Genomic DNA, 21,313 nt, shown 5'->3' on the forward strand with positions numbered 1-21,313 from the left:
CGGCCATTAAGGCCTAGATGCCTCCGTTGCCTAGCAACAATCGCTCAGCTCCGCGCTGTATTGGCCATGACTGCGCTCATGCTTGATTGGATACCAGCAGCAAAAGAGAAGCAGCGATTGGCTTCCGCCAAGGGCCGAGCTCGGACTGGCAGATCCGGCCGCGGGGAGCAACGGCAGGAAGGCTCGGCAGTGTCGAGAGTTGTCTGTCTCCGATTGGCTGAAAGCGGAAGGCAGGGCGGGCACTCGTTCCCGCGCGCACCACGTTGCCCCGTCGCCTGCTGTTGGTTGGCTGATAGACGCTTGGGCGCCCGCCTTCCCTGAGAGGGCGGCGTCCGCTGATTGGCGGCTGCGGCGGAGTTCGCTTCCGCGTCGCTCGGAGAGTGGGAGAAGGCAAGATGGCGGCGGCAGTGCGTGGAGCTCCCGGGCTGCGCCGGCGGAGGTCGATGGCAGCTTCTCTAGCGGCGGCGCTGGTGCTCCTATGCCTGGCGCGGGAAGCGGCGGCCGGGGGAGGCGGGACCCGCACGCTGGTGCTGCTGGAGAACATGAACCTGAAGGACACGCACTCGCTCTTCATGCGCAGCCTGGCAGGTCTGGCCCAGGAGCGGGGAGCGCTTTAGAGCAGACGGGGGTGGGGGTGGGAGCCTTTTCCAGCGCCAGGGCAGCATTCCCTTCAAGGCAACCTCCCAGAAGGGACGTGCCAGCGGGGTGTGTGTTTGTGTGTGTGTGTCAACACGTGGAATTCCTACCTTTGGACGGTGACTAGCGCTGTGGGTTAAACCACAGAGCCTCTTGGGATTGCCCATCACAAGGTCGTCGGTTCGAATCCCCGCGACGGGGTGAGCTCCCGTTGCTCGGTCCCTGCTCCTGCCAAACTAGCAATTCGAAAGCACACCAGTGTAAGTAGATAAATAGGTACCGCTCCGGCGGGAAGGTAAACGGCGTTTCCATGCGCTGCTCTGGTTCGGCAGAAGCAGCTTAGTCATGCTGGCCACATGACCCGGAAGCTGTACATCGGCTCCCTCGGCCAATAAAGCGAGATGAGCGCCGCAACCCCAGAGTCGGCCACGACCGGACCTAATGGTCAGGGGTCCCTTTACCTTTTACTACTACTACTACTGCTAGTAGTAATAATAATTTTATTATTTATACCCCGCCCATCTGGCTGGGTTTCCCCAGCCACTCTGGGCAGCTTCCAACAGAACACTAAAATGCAATAACCTATTAAACATTAGAAGCTTCCCTAAACAGGGCTGCCTTCAGATGTCTTCTAAAAGTTTGGTAGTTATTTTTTTCTTTGACATCTGATGGGAGGGCGTTCCACAGGGCAGGTGCCACTACCGAGAAGGCGCTCTGCCTGGTTTCCTGTAACTTACATTAAATATTTATTACATTTATCAAGGATGGCGCACATGGTTCTCTTGTTCCTCATTTCATCCCCACAACAACCCTGTGAGGTAGGTCAGGCCGAGAGACTGTGACTGCCCACCTGCAAGTGAGTTTCATGGCTGAGCCGCGGATTCAGAGCGTCGCCTCTCCGAAGGTGCTTGTCCTGCACTCTGAATCATTACACCACTAGGCTGTATGTATATGCACAGATTCTCACACACGCACCTCTCTACCCTCCATTCAGGGGAGTGGGAACTGTTATCAGAGTCCCAGCACATGTTCCAGTGTGGCACAGTGGTTAAGAGTGTTAGACCAGAACCAGCACTCAAATCCCCACTGCCTCTCAGCCATGAAACTCACTGGCTGACGTCGGTCCAGTTGGTCACTCTTAGCCGAACCTACCTTGCAGGGCAGCTGAGGGGATGAAAGGAGGATGGTTAGAGCCGCATATTCCAATCTGAGCTCCTTGGTGAGTTATAAATGTAAAAAAGAAACGAATAGAAAACATTCAAAGGAGGGTGCAGAGTTAGTGTGGGATGTGGCCTTGAGGAAAGCATGGTGGGCTACATCTGACTCTTCACCTCAGCTTTAGAGCAGGCATAGGCAAACTCCTGCCCTCCAGGTGTTTGGGACTACAATTCCCATCATCCCTGACAGCTGGTCTTGTTAGCTAGGGATGATGGGAATTGTAGTCCCAAACATTTGGAGGGCTGGAGTTTGCCTAAGCCTGCTTTAGAGGGTTAGGAGTGGAAGGCAGTGTTGGTTGGTTGAAGCGTGAGTAGGACACGATTTGTTCTTATTCCCAGGCTGTTCCAAGTAATAACTTTGTTATTTAATATCATAACCCTCAAGCTCATTTTAGGCAGCTCAAGAAATTTTATGTTTTGTGGTTTATAAATGCTTTTAGGATAAATGAACAATTGGCGTGAATAATTATGTGGGGCAGGTATTGCAAACAAGGGGAATAAAAGAGGCACCGTGGGGGTTGTTTCAGGCCAGCTAATATTACCCAGCAGAGGGAAAATGGGAATTTGGAACTCCCTGATTTGCCCATCAGTCTTCTAGCAATGTCTAGTGGACCTAGCAATGTCTAGTGGTTCCTGGATTTCTCTCTGTGCTTGGGAATATTACAATTCACTTATTTTCTCCCGCACTTCTAAATCTAGATAGGGGCTTTGATCTCACCTTCAGGACTGCAGATGACCCTGGGTTGTCTCTCATTAAATATGGAGAGTTCCTGTATGACAACCTGATTATCTTCTCTCCATCTGTAGAAGGTAAGACAGAAATGAAGCAATGTAAAGAAGTTTGAGTGCAACCCTATGCTGTGTTTATTCAGAAGTGAAGACCACAAAGTTTGTTCAAGCTTTATTTCCTTGAACTGTTCAGTGCTTATTGTATAAATAATACTTGTGTGTCATTATTCTGTTTTGCTTTCTGCACCTGTTCCTTAAACAGCTTATCTTTCACCTGTTGAGTAGGAAGTGGTCTTCATTTGAGGGGTTTTTGGTTGGATTGGAAGGCATTTCTTTATGTCACCCTTACAATAGGCATGACGGATAAATACAACTGCGTGTTGCTTTTTGCTAGAAAAACATTTACGTTTTTTAAAATGAGTTTTGAGGGTGGGGGTTTGGCTGCTGGAAATCAGTCATTTGTGTGGTGTGTAGCCCTGAAGTCCAGCTGCTTCACCTACCTCTGTGTGCACGGCAGATATTATCCCTCCTTGCAAATCTAGCTTTTGCTTTGACATGTTTAAACATCATTGGCCCTTCGTTTCAGATTTTGGAGGCAACATCAACGTGGAGACCATTGCTGCTTTCATCGATGGAGGGGGGAGCGTCCTTGTGGCCGCCAGTTCAGATATTGGTCAGTAAAATGAACTTTATCCAACGGAGAGCCTTTGACTTGGAAGAGAGCTTCTCCCTATTCCCACCATGAATGGGGAACTTCTTGTTGATCAGCCATTTTGTTTTGTAGTTCGGTTGAGCCGCCTGTGCCTAGAATTCATTTGGCTATAGCAGTCCTGGAATTCTGGGTACCACTGTAAATTAAATAGGAAATACAGGACAATGCACTCTTTCTAACCACCTTAAAGTGTGAATGCTTACTGTAAATGTGTTGAACCTTTTGCTATTTAGCTGGATAATTTACAGTGGTGCCCCGCAAGACAAATGCCTCGCAAGATGGAAAACTCGCTAGATGAAAGAGTTTTCCGTTTTGGAGGTGCTTCGCAAAATGAATTTCCTATGGGCTTGCTTCGCAAGACGACAATGTATTCCTGCTGGGTTTTTTTCCTCCCCCCCTTTTTCTAAGCCACTAAGCCGCTTATCAGCTGATCCGATCAGCAGATAAGCCGCTAAAAGCCGCTAATCGCGCTAAGCCGCTTATCAGCTGATCGGATCAGCAGATAAGCCGCTAATAGCGCTAAGACGCTTATCAGCTGATTCGATCAGCAGATAAGCCGCTAAAAGCCTCTAATAGCCCTAATCCGCTAATCCTTCAATGGGCTTGCTTCGCAAGACGAAAAAACCGCTAGACGAAGAGAATCACAGAACAGATTCTTTTCGTCTTGCGAGGCACCACTGTACCTCCTAAGCCAAACTTTGCCAACCCAATACCCTCTAGGTGCTTTGGACTGGTATTGGCAGCTGTGCTGACTGGAGCTGATGGGAGTTGCAATGGGAGGGCACCAGGTTGGCAGGAGTTGACTTACTACTTCTACCTGAGTGATGAATGAGTATAGATTTAAGAAACAACAAACCCAGGGTGCCGCAACTTCCTTGCGGCTCTTCCATTAGCACCTTTTCTCTCTATATAGCCATTATCTCAAAGGAAAGCAAAAGGGTCTGTTTCTGTCTGCTGTCATCTTTGAAGGTGGCATGCTTCCCCCCACTTCTTTTGCATCTGTTTGGAAGCTGCTGTCTTGAACAGAGTTAAATAAACATTTGTGGTGTCATAAAATAGAGCTCTGAGCACTTCCACCCTCTTTTTCTATGCATATAATATTTCTTCGTACTTAGAGACTGATTTGTGTGCGTATCATCTAAGTAGATGCCAGGCTACTTGTGGCTTTAATTATAAGCAGCTCCCCTTTTTCTAAACAAGTACAATGTTGACAATTCTTAGGCGATCCCCTTCGAGAGCTGGGAAGTGAATGTGGCATAGAATTTGATGAGGAGAAGACAGCTGTCATTGACCATCACAACTACGATGTCTCTGATCTGGGTCAGGTAAGCAGCAGGATGCAAAGTGTTGGGTAGACTGGCTTTCCTCTAGGCAGTAAATATGTAGTTGTTTTGAAACAGTTGCCTGCGTTAACCATTAAGCTCTTACGAAGGGTGCAGCTGGCAGCCAGCATCTTAGAAAAGGCCACAGCCTCTTCACTGCCATGGAGGGGGGAAAGCTGCTTCCAAGATGGTGCTTGCGTCAGCATCTACATGTATATTTGAAAAACAAAGAACATATGCCAATTTAACAGTTAATTGATCAAAAGAATCTGCTTTCGGCCCCAACATGGAAATAGAATGCCAGCAGCCACTGGCTACATTCTCAACTTTTGCAGCCTCTTCTCTTTCCTCCATTTGCAGTGAAATGAGGAGAACTGCGGTTAACCATTTTTTCCTGTTTTATGGGGAACCTGGAAACTCCGGCTACCCGCGTCAGAACAAGCCAGTATCCAAAATATAGTTCAAACTATGGTAAAATATTCTGGCTAGTAACTGTAAATGTCCGACTCAGATGAAATGCAGCTATATGGAGACTACTTGGTTGAATTGTGCTGTGCGTGACGGGGTTGCCCTTGTAATGCAAATGCTTTTGCATATGTTGGTTGGTGATGCTGAGCTGTAACCATCCAAATGCAGCCTTCTGTGTTTGCAGAGAAAGTTGGAGAGGGCAGAAAGGCGGAGTTGGGGCTGGTGGGCAGAGAATTATGGCTTCTTCTAAGGCAAAGTGTTAGCCACATTTTCATTTGATGAAGCATTGGCTGAACCTGCCTGTAGAGTTGGCAGTCCCCAAAAGGTTTTAACTGCGGTCTCTTTGCAGCACACCCTCATCGTGGCAGATTCTGAGAACCTCCTGAAGGCTCCGACTATTGTGGGGAAGAAGCCTCTGAACCCCATCCTCTTTCGGGGAGTTGGGTGAGTCTCCCGTAACACGAGGGTTGTGTTTGGCCACAGCTATAGGAGCTGGTGCTCTTGGCCAGTTTAGGAAAGAGTGTACTAAAGAGTGAAGAGACTATGTCTTCACCTAGACAACAAGAAAATTTGGTAACTACCATGGTTTCTCTTCATCTTTACTGAATTTTAAATCCTAATCATAAAGAGAAGATCCTCCTTTCAAGATAGTGTTGGGTCTTGCACCAAGTGCTTTCCAGAAATACATTATTAATATTTGGGGACTCCCACCTGGAGGGGTCGCATGGGCGGGGTTTTTTTGTTTTTTTTATAATGATATTTATTGAAAAAAGAATTTTTAAAATTACAAGAAAGAAAAAAAAGACAAAATTACAAAGAAGAAAGAACAACAGAAAAAATAAAAAATAAAACCATCATTTTCAAATTCTCCACTTTCATAACCTTCTTTCCATGACCTCCTCCTCCTCCCATCTCTTGTATCTTGATTGATAATTGTCACAGCAAATCCTTTCCATAATTCATAATATTCTGTCATTACATGACCTTGCTCTATTTTCATCTTATCTTATAAAAAACCTTAAAACTTAAATCTTATTTTTACCAGCTTCTCATAACCATTACCTTTTTACCTAATTCTTTAAACATTTTTACAAGAGCCAAGTAATTTCATTTCAACATTTTTCCAACGTTCATAAAACATTTCTAATGATAAAAAAGAGAATAAAGACAATCCAATCTTCTTCCAGCATCCCCTCCCCCCGGCCCCGGGATTGTCAGTCCTTTTTATCCCATTAGTCTGGCACATTAACCTGGTGATCTTATATCTGAGGCCTTCAAATCTCTTCCATGTCCCTTCCACAGTTCTTCTTCATATTTTCCTTTCACTCGTGGGAACTCCAGCTTGGTAGTGTTTTTGACCCTTTTCAACAAATCAGCCCCTTTCCCATAGTCCAGACTAAGCTCCATGTGGTATTTTAAGACATGTTTCAAATTCCCTCCAAAATTGGAAGTCCCAACAGCTCCAAACCTCTGACGGCCCATTGCCAGACTCGGAAAGTCCAAACATCCCTGCATAGGGGGGTCAGTCCAACCCCCCATTTCCAAGTCAATCCAAACTTTGTCTTTCCAAATCTGGTTTTTTCCAAGTTCATTTGTCAAATCCAAAGGCTCATTTTCCTGCTGGGCCAAGAGTCCCTCCATCCCTAGCATCCCAGATTCAGCAAGGTCGCATGGGCGTTTTGAACTGAGTCTTGAAGGAAACTTCTCCCCTGCTGTCGGACATCTTCTCACAACTAGTTTTTTCCCCCCTGCAGGATGGTGGCTGATCCTGACAACCCTTTGGTTCTAGATATCCTGACTGGCTCCTCAACCTCTTACTCCTTCTTTCCAGACAAACCCATCACACAGGTATGATATGAAAGAGGGGGGGGGGGGCTTGCCTTTTTTAAACAAAACCTGCTGGCAAAAAGTACCGTATTTTTCGCACCATAGGACGCACTTTTTCCCTCCTAAAAAGCAAGGGAAAATTTGTGTGCGTCCTATGGAGCGAATGCAGGGGGGAGGCAGGCGGGAAAAGCCCTCAAGAGCCGCACACAAGCTTCGTGCGCTCTTGCGGGCTTTTCTCTAGGAGGGAGAAGGGACTGACTGGCTGCTTCCCCCCACCTCCCAGAAAAGCCAGGAGAAGCCGCACAGCCCCTTTAAAGAGTGCGCGGCTTCTGCGGGAGGTGGGGGAAGCTGCAGCAGATTCCCTCCTCCCGGGCTCCCTTTGAAGCGGCAATGTGGGAGAGGAGCAGCTTACACTCGTGTAAGCAGCTCCTCTCCCACTTTCCTCCTTCAAAGCAACTACGGAGGAGGGAAGGAAGTGGACCATGGATCCTCCACTGTTCGAGGCTGCAGCGGATTCCTCCTCCGTAATTGCTTTGAAGCAGGAAAGTGGGAGGGGGGCAGTTTACACTCGTGTAAGCAGCTCCTCTCCCACTTTCCTGCTTCAAAGAAACCACGGAGGAGGGAAAGAGGGGACCCATGGATCCTCTTCGCTGCTCGAGGCTGCAGCAGATTCCCTCCTCCCGGGCTCCCTTTGAAGCAGCAAAGTGGGAGGGGAGCAGCTTACACTCGTGTAAGCAGCTCCTCTCCCACTTTCCTCCTTCAAAGCAACTACGGAGGAGGGAAGGAAGGGGACCATGGATCCTCCGCTGCTGGAGGCTGCAGCGGATTCCTCCTCCGTAATTGCTTTGAAGCAGGAAAGTGGGAGGGGGGCAGTTTACACTCGTGTAAGCAGCTCCTCTCCCACTTTCCTGCTTCAAAGCAACCACAGAGGAGGGAAAGAGGGGACCCATGGATCCTCTTCGCTGCTCGAGGCTGCAGCAGATTCCCTCCTCCCGGGCTCCCTTTGAAGCAGCAAAGTGGGAGGGGAGCAGCTTACACTCGTGTAAGCAGCTCCTCTCCCACTTTCCTCCTTCAAAGCAACTGCGGAGGAGGGAAGGAAGGGGACCATGGATCCTCCGCTGCTGGAGGCTTCAGCGGATTCCCTCCTCCGTGATTGCTTTGAAGCGGCAATGTGGGAGGGGAGCAGCTTACACTCGTGTAAGCAGCTCCTCTCCCACTTTCCTCCTTCAAAGCAACTACGGAGGAGAGAAGGAAGGGGACCATGGATCCTCCACTGCTCACGGCTGCAGCGGATTCCTCCTCCTTGATTGCTGGGAGTTTCTCTGGGCAGGAATTCCCTCAGCTTAAGTGGGGTGGGGGAAGTGTGGCAGGTAGGAGGGGGTACTGAGAGACACATGTCTCTCAGATGAAAATTGGGAATAGGCATTGTGTGAAGTGGCTGTGGATCTCCTGCCGCAGAACTGTAGGACTGTATAGAGTTGGGAGGGCCACCCAAGGGTCATCTAGCCCAGCCCCCTCACAATGTAGGAATCACAGCTAAAGAACGCCAGGCAGATGGTCCCCCAACCGCTGCTTAAAAGCCTCCAGTGGTGGAGACCCCAAACACCTTCCGAGGTCATAGAATTGCAGGGTTGGAAGGGAACCCCAGGAGTCATCTAGTCCAGCCCCGGAGAGGTTGTGCGGCTATGGATCCCGCACACTGTCTTGGCTTCTTTGCTCTTTGGGGCTGGGGGGGGGGAACCCGGGCTTCCCCCGCAGCCCCAAGAAGCTCTGGGAGAAGTGGACAGGCTGCATGCAGCCTGTCCGTTGCTCTTTGGGGCTGGGGGGGATAATATTTTTTTCCTTGATTTCCCCCTCTAAAAACTAGGTGCGTCCTGTGGTCCGGTGCGTCCAATAGAGCGAAAAATACGGTACCTTGGTGCCAGGCTCCAATTGCTTTCCTTTTGGTTCGGGACTGCAGGGGGCGCCAAAACAATGCTGTAGGACGGAGCACAGGACACCTGAAATTTGAGACCCCAAAGTCTGCCACTGGTGGCAATTGGCATCCTCTCAGAAAAATGGTTCACCTGCACTGACCAGTCATTTTTATCCCTTAGTATCCTCATGCTGTTGGGAAGAACACGCTCCTGATTGCAGGTCTCCAGGCCCGGAATAACGCCCGTGTTGTTTTCAGCGGTTCCCTGGATTTCTTCAGCGATGCGTTCTTCAACTCTGCTGTGCAGAAAGCTACCCCTGGCTCCCAAAGGTACAGTCGGGTTTCTACTCCATTCTTGTATTTCAAACAATGCCCACCTTCTGTGTGCATGAGCAGGGACAGAGCCCATGGAGGCTCCTTTGACAGAGACGATTCTGTCTTATTTATTACTTATCTTACCGCTCCAGGTTGCTTAAAGTGGTCTACATAGTTCTCCCCCTCCTCATTTAATCCTCACAACATCCCTGGGAGGTAGGTTAGGCTGAGAGGCAATTTTTGGCCCCAGGTCACCCGGTGAGCTTCGTGGTCAAGTGGGGGGATTTGAACCCTGGTCTCCCATGTTAGGAAATTTACATCCTCAAAAGAGACACTGAGGGCGGTTATATCGGTACATGAGAACGAGCCCTCAAGTAACCATTGGAACGCTATTGGAAATAGCTAACAGTTTCCTACCAGTTAATCCAGAGTAGAGGATAAAGTCCGTACAGCATGAAAGCATAAAAGCACCGGCAACCAAAAGATTAAACAGCTGCTGGAATAAGAAAGGTATTTTGTGAGGTGGCTAAAAGCCATCAGGTGTTAAATACATTGCAGGATTCCCAAAAATAGACCAGAGGCATTTCATCCAGCAGAGCTTTACTGCTACTGAAGGCAAATGTGCATAATGGTCACAAATCCAATACATTCAGGATTGGCACTGTCCATAAGAAATCCAGTTGCAGCAGACTTAACTTAAACCTTACAATAGCTTATAATAAGACTAAACTGTAACACTATATACGGAACACCACACCAGAGCAAAAAGAGAGAGGGTGAAACTCAGACTCCTTCTGACCCTACTTTTATAGGCAGCATGACCTTGACAGAAAGAGAGAACAGAACCAGTTTAAACCAGCTGAAGGAATAACCCAAACATCAGTAACCTCCTGCTTGCTTCTTTCGCACAGAGAAGCTTCCAGAACCCTCTTGAATTAATTAGAATAGGAAAGATCTCTACGCATCAGATCAATATTTTCTGTACTGTGCTAAGAAATGCCAACTGACACCCACCACCCCAGCTAGGTTTGTAGTCCAAAAGACCTGGATGTCTCTAGGTTGGTGAAGGTTGATGCAGACCGTACTAGATCTGCCGTGCAAATAACGCTGATTAATCTTCCTGTGCTGGAGTTGAATTTCTGTGGATATGCAACATCCCTTGAGCAAATGTTAACTCTCATTCCTTGGCTTCCTCTTCTATGCAACTCACTCAGGTACTCCCAGACGGGGAACTACGAGCTGGCCATGGCTTTGTCGCGCTGGGTGTTCAAGGAGGAAGGCGTCCTTCGTGTGGGAGAGGTGTCCCACCACCGGGTGGGGGAGATCGCGCCCCCTAGTGCCTACACCGTCACAGACCTGGTGGTGAGATTTTAAAACCATCCTTTGCAGCCGGAGCTTAAGAGTTCCCTTCACAGTCTGCACATGCCGATGACACTCGCTCCCCCCTCTATCTCAGGAATACAGTATCGTAATTGAGAAGCTCTCTGAGGGGAAGTGGATCCCCTTTGATGGCGATGATATCCAGCTCGAATTTGTCCGCATCGACCCGTTTGTGAGAACTTTCCTCAAGAGGAATGGTAAGCTGGTTCCGTTTTCTCAGCCGTGCATTATCAGCCCCTTGAAAATTTCAGAATTTCTGCTGTCCCCATTTGCCTGTATTCCTTCGTGCCCCCTCCACTGTGACCTAGGAGTGGGGGAGAGGTGAAACCACCTCTGTTACTTTCTAGAAAAGATTCATTTCTGGCCTGAGTTGAGTAGCTTGCATGCAGGTTTGCAGTCAGTTATGACCCAGGCTTGCAGTATCCTAACACCTTCACGTGATGTTGTCATAGTGATGTTGGATGGCGCTGAGAAATTCTGATACACATCGAGAGACCTGCCACCTATACTGTCTGAACCTACCCAGCTGCTAAGATCCACAGGTTGGGCACCTTAACTCAGTCCCAAAAACACGTGAAGCACAGCTGGTGGTGACAGAAGAGAGAGAAAGAAAAAGAGGGAGAGCCTTTTCAGTGGCTGCTCCCTGATTGTGGAATTTCGCCCCCCTCCAAGAGAGGTTAGACTGGCTCCCTCCTACTCTTCTGTCAGCATGCGTCCGCAACCTGCAGCGGTGCATCTGTGCACGGACAGGTTGCGATTCGGCGCATATGCGCAAAGCGCAATTTAGTGCTTCTGTGCATGTGCAACCGCCGAAACCCGGAAGTAACCTGTTCCAGTGCTTCTGGGTTTCGGCGGTCCACAACCCGAAAAAACGCAACCTGAAGCGTCTGTAACTCGAGGTATGACTGTGTTTGAATTACTGTCTTATAGCTAGTTTGCTTTTCTTATTTTGCATTTCATAACATTGTAAGCTGCCTTGAATCCCAACTTGGGAGAAAGGTGGGATATAAAGAAATAGAATAAAAATAACAGCAACTAGCTGCAACAGCCAGTGAGAGGGATATGTGCAGAGAATTTGCGCTGGGGCTGAGAGTTGCAGCCAGTGCTAGTCCTACTCGAGGTGTGACCCACTTAGGTCCATGAATTTCAGCAGGTGTGCTCTGAGCAGAGCTTGAATTTCCTACTTGGGAGGCGACCTCCAGTTCCCAACTGTATAATGGGCACAAATTCTACTGGATTAAGGGTAGTCTGGCCGGTATAGACTTCCGGTTCCGGTCGCGGACAGCGAGGGAAGCGCGGAAAGCCACGCCAAGGGTTTTCCGAGTATCTCGGTGAATAGGGGTGTCGCAAGGGCACTGCGCCCCCTAAAAAAGCGAAAGCCCAGGGGGGGTACCCCTGGGGGAAGGTTTCCCGGCAGCGCAGGAGCGGCGTTTCCATCTCCGTGGTCCCTCTCTGTGCGGAGGGGAGAGACAGGGCGGAGCCGCAGGCGCACAATCGGGAGAACGCCGCCTCCGAGATACGATGCCTCAAGCTTCCACCGAATAAGGCGACGGACTACCAAGGCTTAAAAACGGATTCCCCATCATGACTGGGCTTGGGGTAGTGCCGAAGATAGTGACTTTAGATGGGTGAGTCCGGGTAGTATTTGTTTTTAGTGTATGGTCCCACCCGACGGAGAACGAAAATGGCGCAGATTTAAGAATCACGGCTAGCAAGAAAGCGGAGTAGAGCATAACGGCCGAACTGTGTATGCCCAGAAGGAGGAGGAGGTCTTTCCTGGTTTCTCTTTTTACAAGACTAAATGAGCTAATCGAGCCTTTACTTACAGAACGATTTGAGCCTCCAGCTATAGAAAGTTTAAAGACTGTTTGCCTGAGTTAAATGCATGCCGGTTTGAACTTTGTTGCGGTCCTGTATTGGATTTGCATCTGGATTTTCATTTGAGTTTTGGCTAAGTCCCTTCGGTGAGTCTTCAGGGGCAATTTAAAAAGCTCACACAGGAGGGAAGTTTTACTGTAAAGACTCATAAGTGGACTGGAGGACTGGAGGAGCATAGAGAGAGGAGAGGAAGAGGCTAAAGGTATGGTCACTGCCCCCTGAGGATAGCCACTGTTGAGAGTTGGTATAGACTTGACTAAGGACTCTTCCCTTCCCTGCCGAGGACACATGAGATCTTCTGAACTGGCGTAAGACTCCTATGTGAACGGTGGGACTAACGGCAAAGACTGATAATTATATATACGCATCAGATATACTTACGCACACTATCTCTTAGTGACTTAGTGACTTAAATTGATAGTAATTTTTGGCTACCGGGATATCTTTGTACACTTCCCCACCCAGCTATCCTCACTCCCCCCCCCGTCCCTCTCCTCCCCAGCTAAATTTGTGGTAGTTCTGACTACTTCATAATTACAGGTGTCCTCCTGTCCCTCTGCCTGTCCCCCTTACCTAATTTGTAAACCATATAGAGCCATTTTGTGTAGCCCTTCCCTCCTACCCCCTGCCCCCCCTGTCCACCTTTGAGTATCCTCTCAGTTTTTGGGAATACGTGTAATCTGACGCCCTGTTAAGTCTCCAATTGCGAAACACGAGTAGAATAATGTGGTAACGACTTTCCTGCAACCTTGAAAAGAAGACGATACAGGCTGTAATACAAATATAATTTGAATCCTCTCTACAGGACAGTGGTTGGCATAGAAGCGGCCAACCGTAGTAGTTTTCTTCGCCTTCGACTGTACCCCTTTTTTTGGGTGTAATTATATGGATTATTGGGGTAAGCTGTTTGGTGTGGATAAAGGAGAGTGTGAGCCCTTAATGGGAGAGAACTACCCCTGAAGAGGTTAACGAATAATTAGGATTAAAATGCAGGGGAGGAATGGAAAAAGGGGAGGGGGGACTCCTGGTGAAAGGAAGGTCTCTAGGCAAGAAGAAATCAAAGACTTGGATTTTTTGTGGTTAAAAATTAAGGAGGAACTTAAGCAGAACGAAAATCATATTGAAAATAAACTAGAGGAAATGCAAGAGAGGATAGACAAAAGAATAGAGGGAGCTATAGGAGAGCTCGGGAAGAAAGTTCAAGAGTTAACAGTCAAAGCGAAAACATTTGAGGAAACTAACAAAAGAATCCAAAAAGATGTGAGAGAACAGAAGAGGGAGACAGAGAAAATGAAGGAGGAGATGCGAGAGCTTAATAAATCACAGGAACAGATCTGGGACAGTATAGCGATGAATGAAATGCGGCAAAGACAAATGCACTTAAAATTTAGAGGTATAGAAGAAGAAACGAGAGAGAACATCAAAGAAAAAATAACTTTGGAATTAGCGAACTGGTTAGAAATAAAAGAAGAAGAGGTCGCATATACGATCGAAAACGCCTTTAGAATTAAAATGAGAACATACCAGAACAAACCTAAGAAACCCATCGGGGATTGCTTAGTAATGTTCAACTCAATGGGAATGAGAAATTTGATACTTAAAACAAGTTATCATAAAAAACTAGTTATAGGCGGTAGACCAATAATTGTCCTGAAAGAGATACCGGTCAGATTATTACGCAAGAGGGAAGGATATAGACATATACTAGGTGTCTTAAGAAGGAACAATATCCAATTTAGATGGGAATTCCCTGAGGGAATTGCGTTCTTTTTTAAAGATAAGAGATTTAAACTGACTAGTTCCTTGGAAGTAGAAAAGTTCCTGAGAAGATATGAGAAGGAGCTTAGTAGAAAGGAGGATGGATTAACAGATAGAGGGGATACCGGAGGGGGGGAGGGAGGGGGGAGGGTGAGGTTGAGAAGAGGGGAGGGGGAGGGTGAGGGAAAGGAGGAAGAGGGGGAAGACGTAGCGGAAGAGGAGGAAACAGAGGAAGAGGAAGAAACTAGGAATTGAAATTAGTTATAAACGTAACGCTCTACCCAATCTATGTCTTTAACCTTTCTAACTTGGAATGTTAATGGTCTAAACAAGAAATCAAAAAGAAATAAAGTAGAGAAAGTTTTGAAAAATAAAAAATGTGACGTGATCTGCTGCCAAGAAACTCATGTGGCCAAAAAACATAAACATATATTGATTAATAAAAAGCTGGGAATGGAGTTTATAAACTCGGAGGTGAATAAAAAGAGAGGGTTGGTCATTTATGCTAAAGAGAAGCTGGAACCCAAAATAATATGTAAAGATGAGGAGGGGAGAATTTTAGGGATCCAAATCACCCACCAAGGGGAAAGGTTTAATGTGGTGTCGGTTTACGCCCCTAATACAAAAAAATTTGAGTTCTTCAAAAAACTAGAACAAATATTACTAGAATTAGAAAACTATAAATTAATTTTATTAGGTGACCTGAATGGAGTCCCTAAACCCGAAATAGATAGAAGTGAAAAGAGAAGGAAAGGGAAACAGGGGAAACTCCCCAAAACCTTTGAGGACCTTCAAGAAAATTTAGACCTTATTGACGTTTGGAGACACAAAAACCCAACAGGAAAACAGTTCACACATTTCTCCGGAGTACATCAGAGCTGGGGCAGAATAGACCAGATCTGGGTCTCCAGAGACCTCTTGTTAAGAACAGGGAGATGTATAATAGAGCCCAGAACATTATCGGACCACAGCTCAATCCTTTTGGAAATAAAGAGTATCCCATCAGGTACATACAGATGGAGAATGAACGATTACCTAATGGAACAAGACGAGATTACTGGCAGGGCAAAGAACATCTTGAAGGAATACTTTGATCATAACTTGGATATAGGAACTAAGATTAATGTGGTTTGGGATGCCAGCAAAGCAGTCATTAGAGGCTTTCTGATTCAACAGAACAAATATAGGAAAACCTTGAGAGAGGCTAAGAAGGAAGAACTAATCAGACAATTAAAAGAAGTAGAGGATAAACTAACAATAAAACCCGGTGATGAGAGCCTCAAACAAATTTGTAAATTATTACAAACCCAATACTCATCACTGCTGAATCAGGAAATAGAGTGGGGAATAAAATTGATGAAACAAAGGTACTTTGAATCAGCAAATAAAACCGGTAAGCTGCTAGCATGGCAACTGAGGAAGAAAAAAAAAACAAAGGTGATTAACAAAATTAAATTCGAAGATCAATTAATAGAGGACCCCAGTGAGATCAAGGGAAAGTTCCTTCAATACTACGAAACCCTGTATAAGAAGAAAGAGGGTGAAGATACAGCTGAAATAGAAAGGTATTTGGAGAGGAACGAAGGGGCGCAGCTATCAGACGAAGAAAAGACAGTTCTAAACGAGCCGGTAACAATAGATGAGATCAGGGATGCAATTAAGAAAATGAAACCCGGGAAGACTCCCGGCCCAGATGGCCTTTCGCAAAAATATTATAGAACTTTAGAGGATTATTTAACTCCGGTACTCCGTGACGTAATTAACAATATCCTCCTAGGAGGGGAAATACCCGACTCGTGGGGAGAGGCGTATATCACATTAATACCCAAAGCAGATTCAGATACACTTAATATAAAAAACTATAGACCAATTTCTCTGCTTAACATAGATTACAAGATTTTCGCAGGAATAATGGCATATAGATTAAAGAAATATCTTAATAGAGTGATTCATAAAGACCAAGCCGGATTCCTGCCTGGTAGACAAACAAAAGATAATGTAAGACATGTGGTCAATATAATCGAGTATCTGGACCTTAAAATTGATATTCCTGCCGCCTTAATCTTCATAGATGCCGAAAAGGCCTTCGATAATGTATCCTGGCAATTTCTCATTAAATGTATGGAAAGGGTAGGAATAAGAGGGCCATTCCTAGAAGGCATCAGAGCGATCTATTCAAACCAAAGGGCGAAACTTATTATCAACAGTAATTTAACAGACTCATTCATGATTACAAAGGGCACAAGACAGGGTTGCCCATTATCACCTTTGTTATTTATTATGGTCCTGGAAGTCATATTGAATAAGATTAGAGGAACATCAGAAATAAGAGGGATCAAGGTAGGCAAAAAAGAATATAAAGTCAAAGCATACGCGGACGACCTAGTAATATCAATAGAAGAACCGTTAGAAACAATAAATACAGTCATGGGTTTAATGGAGGAATTTGGGGAGTTATCGGGGTTTAGACTAAATAAAACAAAAACAAAAATGCTGGTAAAGAACCTAGACGAACAATCAAAGAATAAAATCGAGGTGGAATCTGGGATAAAAATATCAAAAAAGGTTAAATATTTGGGTATTTGGGTCTCAACTAAAAATATAAATTTGGTGGAGGACAACTATAGCAGAGTTTGGAAAGAATGTAAAAGAGACCTTGATAGTTGGAGCAGACTACACCTGTCGTGGGAGGGGAGAATGGCGGCCATTAAGATGAACATTCTTCCAAAAATGGTATTCCTATTTCAAAACATCCCAGTAATCAGGGGCACGACTATGTTTAAGGACTGGCAGAGGACCCTCTCTAGGTTCATCTGGCAGGGCAAAAGGGCCAGAATTAAATATAAGTTGCTTACTGATAAAAGAGATAGAGGTGGGTTTGCGGTCCCGAATTTACAACTATATTATGAGGCCGCGTGTCTATGCTGGGTCAAGGAATGGATAGTCTTGGACAACACTGACCTGTTGGACTTAGAGGGTTTCAATGCTAGGTTTGGGTGGCATGCTTACCTGTGGCAGGATAAGGGGAGTGTGCATAAAAGTTTTTCTAACCATATCATAAGAGGGGCACTGCTAGAGGTGTGGAATAGATGTAAGAATTTGGTAGAAAATGAAACTCCACTGTGGCTGTCACCCGTCGACATTCTAGGAATTAAAAAACTAAATATGGAAGGTAAAAGGTGGACATATGCCGACCTTTTGATAAGATCTGAGAAAGGATGGGAAATTAGACCTTATGATGAACTAAAAGACAAACTATCGGGGTGGATGCATTTCCACCAAATTAATTCGTTATGGAACGTACACAAAAGAGCCGGTATGTGTAAGAACAAGTCTAAATTCCAATTGGAAATAGTAGAAGGGAAGTCTAAACTCCTATCTAAAATGTACAACCAACTACTAGATTGGGATACCAAGGATGAGGAAATTAAAGAGGTTATGATTAAGTGGGCTATAGATTTAGGACACCCCATAGACTATGAAAAATGGAAAAAACTATGGAACAAAGATATGAAATTTTCAGCCTGTGTTGGTCTCCGTGAAAATATGGAAAAGATGATGTACCGCTGGTACATCACCCCAACAAAATTAGCTAAAATGTATAAAACTGGAGACAATACCTGCTGGAAATGCAAAAAGAAAGAGGGAGATTTCCTCCATATGTGGTGGTCCTGCGATGAGGTAAAGAGGTTCTGGGGTGCGGTTTATGATGAATTAAAAAAGATCCTAAAGTACACCTTTCCCAAAATACCCGAGGCATTCCTTCTGGGAATGGTGGGGAACGAGATCAACAAAGACGACCAAACTCTATTCCAGTATGCGACAGCTGCCGCTAGGATACTTCTAGCACAGAATTGGAAAAAACCCAACATTCCAACAATCAAGGACTGGCAAAATAAGCTAACTGAATATATCAATTTGGCAATAATGACTCAGAAGATTAGGCAACAGAAAAATACCAAATTTATTAACGAGTGGAACAAATTTTTTTCGTATATAGAGAAGACATCAGGAAATGTCAAAATAACAGTTGGTATAATATAAAAACCGTGAGGTAGAGCATCCGGATTAACAAATGATACTGCGGTATATAGTGTTGAGATTAAGGTCACGTCGTGGTGGTGGGAAGCTATGTAATATAAAAGATTGTATACTGATTTTTGTAATTTCTTTTCTGTTTTGCTTTTGTTAATAAGGTATATGTGTTTTTAAATGTTGGATTATAATAAAAACTTTTTTTAAAATTTAAAAAAAAAAAAAAAAGGGTAGTCTGGCCACTGGAGCCGCAGAAACTATTACGCTTCCAGGTCAGAATGACAGGAGTTAGGATAGGTTGTTGAAATGCACAGGGGAAGGAGGGGGACGCCTTCACTTTCTTTGCATGTTGACCACAAGTTGGCCTGAGCCCCCCCGAAATGTGTTTGGCTCCTAGGAGGCAAGTACAGTGTCCAGTTCAAGCTGCCCGACGTCTATGGAGTCTTCCAGTTCAAAGTGGATTACAACCGGCTGGGCTACACCCACCTGTACTCCTCCACCCAGGTAAGAAGAGCCTTGGCCTGGGCAAGGAAAGAGCTTCTGGCCCAAGAGCCTGGTGGAAAGATACCATGGATGGTGCCTCCTGTAAATCTTGGGCTCCCCAATCTCTCAAGCTAGCTAACAGGAAAAAAGACAAGCCCATTAGAAGATAATTGCTGGAAATCACAGAAGGGGAGAGTTGTTCTTGCTGGTTTCCCACCGACATCTGGTCGGCCATTTGTAAGAACAGAATGCTGGGCTAGATGTTCTTATGTTCAATAGGCAACCCCAGGTGGCATGGCCAATGGTTGCAGATTCCCCATCCCTGGCCCACAGTGCCTGGGCCACCAAAGAGCTATCCTGATCCCTTTCCCTTTGGGAATGTGAGATGAAGGGCTCCCGGACAGGGCTCTCATTGGAGGAACTCAGTGAGCTGAGAATGATTCAGGGCAGTTTTGGCTTCTCATTGCAATTGCCCTTTGAGAGGGGCAGAATCACTCTCCAGCCCTCCTAACACCACAGGCCTTTGATGATTATGCTGCAGTCTGTGTGCTTTTAATAGAGGAGCTGGATATATTTATTAATTACAGTGATTAAATCTTTGACTCAACAGTCGTTTTTCTCTGCTGGGTATGTGCTTTGCAAGAAGCCTGCTTGTTGCCCGTAAGGTGGGAGACAGAACTCCCCACCCGTGAGTGTGGGTGGCTGCTAAGAAGCCTCCTCACACCTTGCTCTGCTATCTCCTGCCTTTGCCAGGTATCGGTGCGTCCCCTCCAGCACACGCAGTACGAGCGATTCATCCCCTCGGCGTACCCCTACTATGCCAGCGCCTTCTCCATGATGGTGGGCCTCTTCCTGTTCAGCATCGTGTTCCTCCACATGAAGGAGAAGGAGAAATCAGACTGAGGGTCTCCCAGCAGGAGGAGTAGGGAGCCCACCTCTTCCGTGGCGGTGGCCCCAAGCAGTGCAGGCGCTGAGTACACACAACATTTGGAGACTGGAAGTCCTCAGGATCGAGGGACCAGGCCCGGGTGGGTGGGGATTGGGGGTGGGCAAGGGGAAGCAGATGCCTCTTGGAGGAAGAGAAGGAAGAGTGAGCAGCCCCCCTGAATGAACTCTTACAGAATCCACGTGTCAGTTCCTTTGTGGACGTCTCCCAAACATGCTTACGGCCACTGTGACTTGTTTCTGGTCTCCCAACAAAAGATTGCTGTACTTGAATTTTGTTTTCTGAAATAAAGCAGCCTCACCTTCCAGTGGTAGTTGTTTTCTTGAAAATAATTTGGGAGCGGCCTTGAATCCCAACTTGGGGGGAAAGGTGGGAAATAAATAAGAACAACGACAATTAGCTGCAACAGGCAATGAGAGGGATGTGTACAGAGAATGTGAAGATGCATATGAGCTAAGAGGGGCAAGTTGCATCTTCTGGAATGTCTTTGCCATGGAGTACCTGAATAACCTAAAGAAACTTGCTCAGTGATGAGATAGGGCACACATTTTTTTTGAGGAGGGGAGAACCAGAAATAGCTTCTGAATCCTGAAAATGCATGACTCTGCAATTTAGTTTTGTTTTCAGTCTGGGTGTTTTATGTAATATTTTGATTTAAATGTAAAGCAGAGTTTTGAACAAATGCAATCTAACTACATTTGGAGCAACTGTGCTTCCCAACAGTAAGAAAAGGCCACCCTCGCCAACAGTCAGCCAGCCTGGGACAAATTGACCAGCACCGGATCTCTGCAGCCCAGTTTGCAACAGAGACTGAAGGCTTCAGGGAGGAGGGTGGCAGCGGCAGCAGCAGTGGGAAGAAGCCTTGAGTTACACCTGGATAGTACTGGGAGAGGGAGTGGGTGGCGCTGTGGTCTAAACCACAGAGCCTCTTGGGCTTGCTGATTGCAAGGTCAGCGGTTCAAATCTGCGTGATGGGGTGAGCTCCCGTTGCTCTGTCCCAGCTCCTGCCAACCTAGCAGTTCAAAAGCACACCAGCGCAAGTAGATAAATAGGTACCGCAGCAGTGGGAAGGTAAACAACGTCTCTGGCTTCCGTCACAATGTCCTGTTGCGCCAGAAGCGGTTTAGTCCTGCTGGCCACATGACCCAGAAAGCTGTCTGCGGACAAACACTGGCTCCCTTGACCTGAAAGCGAGATGAGCACTGCAACCCCGTAGTTGCCTTTGACTGGACTTAACCTGGCTCCCAGTACGTTTCCGGGCACAATTCAAAGTGATGGTGCTGACCATTAAAGCCCTAAACGGCCTTGGCCCAGTATACCTGAAGGAGCGTCTCCACCCCCATTGTTCTGCCTGGACACTGAGGTCCAGCACCAAGGGCCTTCTGGTGGTTCCCTCCCTGCGAGAAGCCAAGTTACAGGGAACCAGGCAGAGGGCCTTCTCGGTAGTGGCACCCGCCCTGTGGAACGCCCTCCCATCAGATGTCAAAGAGAAAAACAACTATCAGACTTTTAGAAGACATCTGAAGGCAGCCCTGTTTAGGGAAGCTTTTAATGTTTAATAGGTTATTGTATTTTAATATTCTGTTGGAAGCCGCCCAGAGTGGCTGGGGAAACCCAGCTGGATGGGCAGGGTATAAATATTATTATTATTATTATTAACCGTCCAGGGATCCTTTACCTTCCTTCCACTCA

The 21,313-nt window shown here is 46.4% G+C and overlaps 1 protein-coding gene across 1 annotated transcript; it reads left to right on the forward strand.

Moving 5' to 3' along the window:
- Positions 1-364: 364 nt before the first annotated feature.
- Positions 365-19,928, forward strand: DDOST (dolichyl-diphosphooligosaccharide--protein glycosyltransferase non-catalytic subunit). The gene is made up of 11 exons (XM_081203128.1): positions 365-588; positions 2,553-2,663; positions 3,169-3,255; positions 4,516-4,619; positions 5,434-5,528; positions 6,839-6,932; positions 9,008-9,156; positions 10,356-10,503; positions 10,598-10,718; positions 18,590-18,696; positions 19,429-19,928. The coding sequence occupies exons 1-11, from the start codon at positions 396-398 to the stop codon at positions 19,576-19,578; spliced, it is 1,359 nt and encodes a 452-aa protein (XP_081059254.1). The 5' UTR covers positions 365-395; the 3' UTR covers positions 19,579-19,928.
- Positions 19,929-21,313: the final 1,385 nt, after the last annotated feature.

Source organism: Podarcis bocagei (assembly GCF_964188305.1).
Source record: "Podarcis bocagei genome assembly, chromosome: 7".
In the NCBI taxonomy this organism is placed as follows: domain Eukaryota; kingdom Metazoa; phylum Chordata; class Lepidosauria; order Squamata; family Lacertidae; genus Podarcis; species Podarcis bocagei.